Raw genomic sequence first — 7,423 nt, forward strand, 5'->3', positions numbered from 1 at the left:
TATGAAGAAGCAGAACTGAAGCGAAAGAGCGCAGGGATCTTATATATGCTTCTAAAAATAACTAGCCAATCAGCGCGCAAGCCGAGAAAATTGAATCCACCAATCACAACGGCAGGAGGTTGTATTTATTTCTACAACCGGTTGCGATTGGTCCAAAGTGATATCATATGCGCCCGCGCAACCTGGTCGCATGTCATTGGACGCCTTGCAAGGGAACGTCACGCTGTCACGAGGGGGTAGGCAGGCTGCGAGGTTTGAATAGGGGAAGTTGACAGAGCGCAGCGCTTTGCTTTGAGTTCAGTGTTTGCAAATATAGCGTGATCTCAACAGCGGAGAGAGAGAGAGTGAGAGAGAGACAGACCAGCGGACTCCGAGCGAGCAGAGCGACGGCTGCACTGCGTTGCTGGTGCACGAAGAGGACGCTTGTTTGTCACATTGCATTCTTTTATCTTTACTGAAGAATATCGTTTTCTCTTCGTTTGCCTAACGCGTGGGATTGCGATGGATGTTCTACCGATGTGCAGCATTTTTCAGGAACTTCAGATCGTTCATGACACTGGCTATTTCTCTGCGTTGCCATCGCTCGAAGAATACTGGCAACAGGTAACGATTGTTTTTTTTTTTTGTGAAATATTGGGAACTTTTAATAATTGTCGTTTGGGTCGTATACGCGAGAAGTGATCAGTGGAAATGGCGAGATTGTGGCGACAATCTGCTTTTTAAATTGAAAATGACCAGTTCGAGGAATCGCGCGTATAGCGTTGCGCTGAATGAAACTGTGTAACATTCCATTGAAACATTGTATCGTTGTTGGGTTCCAACTGACGTCCTGTTCGACTCTGTTACATTGTTGCGTTCAAAATGCTGTCAGTTAACGCAACAAACTAGTACATCCGGTTTATATTTTTTAAATGCTATTGGCGATTTTTACACACTTTGAAAACCTGCAAGTGAGACTTATATCGAGTCACGATCATATATAAAACGAGTTATACTATAAAGTAGAGAGGTGTTGCATGTTTGGATCGTCTTTTTGCTTTCCCGTGTGATTCTACTTAAATCTGAATGCAAATGAACACGAAGGTTGCTTTGACAGACTGCTGCACATGTTCTGTCACATAACGGGGTTAATAGGAGGCTCTTATTAACTATCATAACAGAACAGGTTCTACTGCTTATATGCTGATAATACTTTTAATCGTGCTGTTGCAGTTATTTTCTCGGCATTTACGATACCTCATTGAAATTGATCCTAGGTAGTTTCCCTTAGGCTTTTTGGAGACTCTGGCATGGAGCCATATGTTCGTCCCTCTTGGCATTTAAACATGCGCATGTGTATCTACAGACACTCGAAGGAAGACGTGTTGATGAGTGCGTTTCTCTGGTAAAATCACAAATTCGACATTTCTCTATCCATATTTAATGCTTATGGTTTTCTTTTTTAGCGTGGGTATGGAAGATGTGCACAGCTAAAGCTAATTTGTCAATACAGCTGGAGAATACAGAGTCAAACCTAAATATTAGTTAGGACGTTTGATATTTACCTCAACACTTCTTTACTGTTATATGAAGAACGTTCACCCTCCACAATGAATTTTGGTTAAAAATGCGTCCATTTGTAGGCTGAGGGGACGTCAAGCTGTTTGAATGAGGAAACTCGACGAAGGAAGTTATGTGGCTTCCTTAAAAGGACTTTGAAATGTCTGACTGACTCATGAGAGGATAACTGTTCCAGAAAAGCAGTATACATCTCTCAGTGTCGAGTTTATACCCACAACACTATTTAATCGCTAATTGGTCTTACAAACGTATATTTTTGGCCTATCTAAATATTTCAACGGAAATAGTTTGAAAGCATGTGTCAGAGTGGTTAACCCAAACAAACCCATATCACTCAGCTGTGAAACTTCCTCACTAGTACCAAATAGATGAATTGCCTCGTGTTGGCTAAGCTAAAGTTCTATGTTTAAGCATTTTCTAACACAGTTTTTTCTGTTTTGAATCAGACATGTTTGGAGCTGGAGAGATATCTGCAGAGCGAGCCGTACGTCTCCGCGTCGGATCTCAAGTTGGAGGCCCAGGAGGATCTTTGGAGCAAGCTCATTTTGGCTTGTGGAGATAAGAGAGATGGCAACGGCAACCTTCCCAACATCAAGGAGGAAGACAATCATGACTGCCAAATATTAGAAACCAACTCGGATGCCAGCAGCGAGGCGTCCGACAGCTCGGAGGAGCTCTCGCCCACTCACATCTTTACCTCCAACCCGCTGGGCTCGGTTCTGACCGAGTCAGCGCATCACTTGAGTTCCTCGATCATCAGCACGCCTCCGTCCTCCCCGGAGACGCCACAGGAGCCCGGCATCCCGCAGGTGTGGGGGTCCACGCAGACGGACTTGCACGTGCCGACGAAAGTCCGGCAAAACGGGCTGGGGAAGGCCTCGGATAAGACTTCCGCCGGAGGGGACGCCTCTCCGGATGGAAGGAGGAGAGTGCACAGGTGTCACTTCAACGGCTGTCGGAAGGTTTACACGAAGAGTTCTCACTTAAAAGCACATCAGCGGACTCACACAGGTAAGAAACCTTGAGTGAGTTTGGACAAATCAAACTATTATGTTAAAATAATCAACCCACAATGAAAGAAGGCACTTTGCATACTTCAGTTTTAGTTTGCAGAAAAGTTGTGTAATGCATTTTAGAGTTCACACAGTCTGTCCTCAGCTGCAAGGCTAATGTCACTCTGTGAATATTTGCCCTGCATGACTGCACGCCTAAACGGTGACCTAATGTGTTTGGAATGCGGCCCTGGCTAGGGAGGGGGGCGGGGGAATCTGAGCTGGGGGAGGGGATGAAAACCAGCCAGGGTGAAAAAAAACAACCTGCTCTACCAAAACAGTTTTGGTTTCGTCATGGGAAAGAACCAGGCTTTTGAATGAGGATCTGGGTGGCCCCTTTTTAAAGAGCCCCGTCGCATTCAAAGCACTGGCTCCGTGTGACGCGCATTGTTCGGCATGCTTTTAATGCAGTGAAGGATTTTTAGCATGCCGTGCATTTCCACAATCCTTGCAACTGACTATTATAGTTAAGATCACCTCTTGGACCGCATTCACCTGATTCCTAGGCATGCATCCTGTTTGCAAATACATTTTTGAGAGAATTACTCAGCATGCTCAGCATTCCTTTTAAGCAGCGCAACTGATGTGTTTATCTGCCGAAACCCAGTGAAATGTACTGAAAGGTGGTTGTGATTTTGTGTTTACAGGTGAAAAGCCGTACAGGTGTTCATGGGAAGGCTGCGAGTGGCGCTTTGCGAGAAGCGACGAGCTAACCCGACACTTCAGGAAGCACACCGGTGCAAAGCCATTTAAATGCAGCCACTGTGACAGGTAAGCTCGGTTCCGTCCCATCACCTTTCTCACCAAAGCTTGTCTGTCCGTCTTTCTTTTTCGCCTGGCTGATCGCTTGATGTGTACATCCATGGGATGCAATGGATTCCACATACAGCATTGATTCTGTTTTTATTGGTTCATCGATGGGAGTTAGGATTTTATCACTTAATTACCTAATCGCATTAAATGCTTGAAAGCGCAATAGTCACATTGTCGCAGTCCTGTATTGATATCCTCCGTGTTTTATGACCAGATGCGCCGCTCCTATTTGTCATCACTTCCCCTGTTAATTATTGCCTTCCCTGAGCGCTTTTGTGCTTTGAACATTACTGTTTGCACAACTTCCCTTTTGCCGTTTTGTTTCCGTGGTGACTTGATGCAAAACATTTCATAGTTCTCCTTCGGACTCCTAATCCATTTGATCAGCGTTTCCTCATAACCAGACCCACAAAGGATCTGCGTCTGTCTGCATAACTGCATGCAGAGCCATGTAGATTCGGAAGTACTGTCATTCCAAACTTTCATTTTCGTAATGCATTAATAAACCAATAAGAGTGCAGTCAACTCAGGCTTTGACTACAAGGATGTTGTAAATCACGTTAATATTGTTTTCACAAAAACTGTCTTGAAACTATCTAAGACTGGCCCTTGGTTTTTATTGGTAGGCTGTGTAGCGCACAATATTCCATTCCACAGATTTTCCCTTTAAAGTCAGTGTAGACGGAAAAAAAAAGTTTTTGCAAATACTGTCTGGGCCTGCTTATAACCAATGACTCACTTATTGTTTTATTCCAACCTTTCCTTTTATGCAAGTCTTCATGGCAGCTACGTCACAAATTCGCCTCTAGGGGCCACACCAGCACTGATCTCAACCTTTGATCGCACTTTATGGCTTCGTTGGCCCTTCTCTGACCTTGTTTTTCACCATCTCTGTGTTTCCATCTCCAGGTGTTTCTCCAGGTCGGACCACCTGGCCCTGCACATGAAGAGGCACCTTTGAGCAGACTGTAGCTTCACGCTGGGGATATGTTGTGTCCTGACCAGCTTCCTGGTTGACCTGGCCCTGCAAGGAGTTGGGGGGAGTGTGTTCCAGCCAAAGCATGCCATTTTGCACCATATCCTGTGCCTCTATGAGCCCCGGGATAAAGGCGGACTGTCTGGTTGTTAAAACGAAAAGGAAGGGACAAAATCGCGAATGAAGAATCCAAGAGGATGATTTATATAAAAACTGAAAAAGTACAAAAAAAGAGCGAATGAATGGTGTGTTGTATGGTGCATGATGTTTTGGGACAACTCCTGGACAATACACTGGTACTTTAAAAACAAATCCTAACGAAAGCCTGTTTGATGCGAGCGGATGAATGTCCCGTGTGCGAGAAGAGGGGTGGGAGGGGTGTACCAGTGTATCGCTGTGGGCTGAATGGTGTCGGGGAACAAGTTCCGTTTTTGTTTCCACACGGTATGCAGAGAAGTCTGAATGAAGCCGTGAGACTGAGAACTCTTGGCAGACGCCCTCGTGGCAAGATAGCGGCCAGGGTTTCACCCCATGCCCCATCTTGGGTGGGGTGTTAGGGGCGAACTTCAGTCCTGAATGAAAGAGTAGCTTTTTTGGTGTTCGGTGCAGCTACTAAATGTGCAATGTGTTCGTAGCTTGTTATTTGACAGGCTACAAAAGCTCATTTGTAGTCCGTTGTATAAGCTGTGTGCTTAGAGATGTAACACAATTATAACTTCACTATCATAAACAGGTGTTGCATGGTATTGGGGTTTGTATTCTTTTGTAATCGGGACTGCAAATAGATTCCAATAAAGCGCAGCTAAATACAATTGGTTAAATGTTACAATATTGTACATATTCGCATTGATCTTTTTTTTTTCTTTCTAACGGTGGAGGAAACCTGCGATCATTTCATACTCATTACTCATTTCATCACGAGGACTAATTTCTCTCTTTCTATCTTTCTACTTTACCTGTTGTTAATGCACTGTTGGCCTTAATGGTGCCTTATGCAAGTGACCTTGCCCCTTGAGGGTCACAAAATGTCTTGTGATTTAAAAAAGCTTTATTAAGGCTCTGTTTTACCTGAAAATGCACCTTTCCTTAATTTTTTATATATTTTTTGAAGCCACTGTAACCACACCCTTGTAGATACGTAATGTATTGTAAATGTTGAGCATGCTATTTCATTCATTTTCACATTTGCCCACAAATTTTGCGAAATTTTAAAATGGAGCACTTAAAGTTACAAATTTGGTATCTGCTGAATGGCTTTCAAATGCAATGTTTTAGATCTTCAGAGGTAACAAAAAGTGTGTGTGTGAACAGGCTGTTGTGTAACACAAGGCTCAAATGCTTGTGTGGAATGCCAACCCCCACCCCGTTCCCTGTCCCCTGTAACCAAGAATAAAGAAAAAACACCTAAAGATTTATTGTAATTAACAAGCTCCACTCAGACAGGCCTTGCCTTGTACTGCCTCGCTGTAATGAATTGCTGAAGGCCCTGCTTGCTACAGACTGCTGACTCGGCCCGTTCGATATTGACCTGTCTGGGTGCCGCTGTTTTAGTCCAGCGACAGTATTGTGGAAACAGTGCACAGCCATTCAGATAGATAAAGATATATCATCCCCCTTTTCAACATTTACAATGAAAACTTATAGACACGGAGTCAAAAGACCCTTAGTTGTGTTTGGACTTTTTTTTTTGTTTCTCGGACCAAATGATTGATTTTTTTTTGTATATAGTTCTAAAAGCATTATACTCGAACAGTGTCGAGCATATAAGTGTTATGCCGCGGTTTGTTGAGCAATGTTTGACAAAGTTGCAAGTCGAGCAGCTACGTAGCTATGGGTTGTTCCAGCACCAGAAGTAACTTGAAGCAGTTTGCGCTGCCATAAAATGAGACCAGCCAGGGTTTTGTGGGCAAAGAACATTGTGTCTTTCCAACAGTGGCCAATATTAGTCAAGTGGTAATGGAGCCTTAATCAAGTTTTCCATTTGCTTGCTTCAACCAACACTTTCTATCGTTCATCGTTTCTCTCATTGAATCCTTCTTGTCTAAAACAATATTTCTACAAAAGAATAAAGACCGAAAAGTAAGGACGGGAAAAAAAAACTTTTCTAAGATTTTTATTTGTTTTTGCTTTTTATGAATTTTTATTTGAAATTGTTTTGCAAAATTGTTATATTTCTGTATGAATGTATTTTTTATTGGAATAATAAGAGATTCTTATCAGACAAGTTTGATTTGTTGTTTCACTTCAATTTATTTCAGTCATGTTTAAGAGACCAACTACAGTAGTTATTAGTTAAAGGTGCCGTGTGTTAGCATCACTTTTAGTACTGTATATACTTATGGGTTTATTCAAACTCCCTAAGTACACTTTTAGACATAAAGGTTCAAAATATGTCACTGGGGAGGTACCCTTTCAAAAAGCATAGGACCTTTTTGAAGGGTGCCATCCCAGTGACAATTTTGTACCTTTATTTCTGACAGTCTATTCTATTTATTAAAGGTGCAGTGTGTAAATTTTAGAGGCATCTAGTGGTAAGGTTGCGAATTGCAACCAACGCTCAGTCCACTGCTCACCCCTCGCTTTTGAAACACATAGAGAGCTACGGTAGTCGCCACCAGACAAACATGTCATCGTCGGAGACAACTTAGTAAAAAAAAATTGTCCGTTAAGGGCTTCTGTAGAAAAATGGCGACTTCCATGTAAGGGGACCCTTTGTGTATGTAGATAAAAAGGTCTCGTTCTAAGGTAATAAACACACAACGATTCATTATGAAAGGTCTTTATACACCCCTGATATTATAGTTTTGTATATATTTTGCATTTCTGTTAAGAGATCCTTCTAAAAATTACACACTGCACCTTTAATTTGGCAGATGCTTTTATCCAGTGCATTACAAGGTATACAGTTTTTCATTATGTGTGTTCCTCGGGATTGAATATACAACTTTTTGCGCTGCTAGCGCCACTAAGCCGCAGGAACTGTTAACTAGTCCTGCACCATTTATGTTACATTTTGCATGTC

At 42.6% G+C, this 7,423-nt stretch overlaps 1 protein-coding gene across 1 annotated transcript; it reads left to right on the forward strand.

The window, feature by feature from the left end:
• Positions 1 to 202: 202 nt before the first annotated feature.
• Positions 203 to 6,625, forward strand: klf6a (Kruppel like factor 6a). The gene is made up of 4 exons (XM_055182123.2): positions 203 to 603; positions 2,007 to 2,571; positions 3,260 to 3,383; positions 4,335 to 6,625. The coding sequence occupies exons 1-4, from the start codon at positions 502 to 504 to the stop codon at positions 4,384 to 4,386; spliced, it is 843 nt and encodes a 280-aa protein (XP_055038098.1). The 5' UTR covers positions 203 to 501; the 3' UTR covers positions 4,387 to 6,625.
• Positions 6,626 to 7,423: the final 798 nt, after the last annotated feature.

The sequence above is a fragment of the Misgurnus anguillicaudatus genome, chromosome 25, assembly GCF_027580225.2.
Source record: "Misgurnus anguillicaudatus chromosome 25, ASM2758022v2, whole genome shotgun sequence".
NCBI classification, from domain to species: domain Eukaryota; kingdom Metazoa; phylum Chordata; class Actinopteri; order Cypriniformes; family Cobitidae; genus Misgurnus; species Misgurnus anguillicaudatus.

Coding starts and splice junctions, on each gene's coding strand:
- klf6a (XM_055182123.2), top strand. CDS start 502: ATGGATGTTCTACCGATGTGCAGCATTTTTCAGGAACTTCAGATCGTT. Junction 604..2,006: donor TCGAAGAATACTGGCAACAG/GTAACGATTGTT, acceptor GTTTTGAATCAG/ACATGTTTGGAGCTGGAGAG. Junction 2,572..3,259: donor ACATCAGCGGACTCACACAG/GTAAGAAACCTT, acceptor TTGTGTTTACAG/GTGAAAAGCCGTACAGGTGT.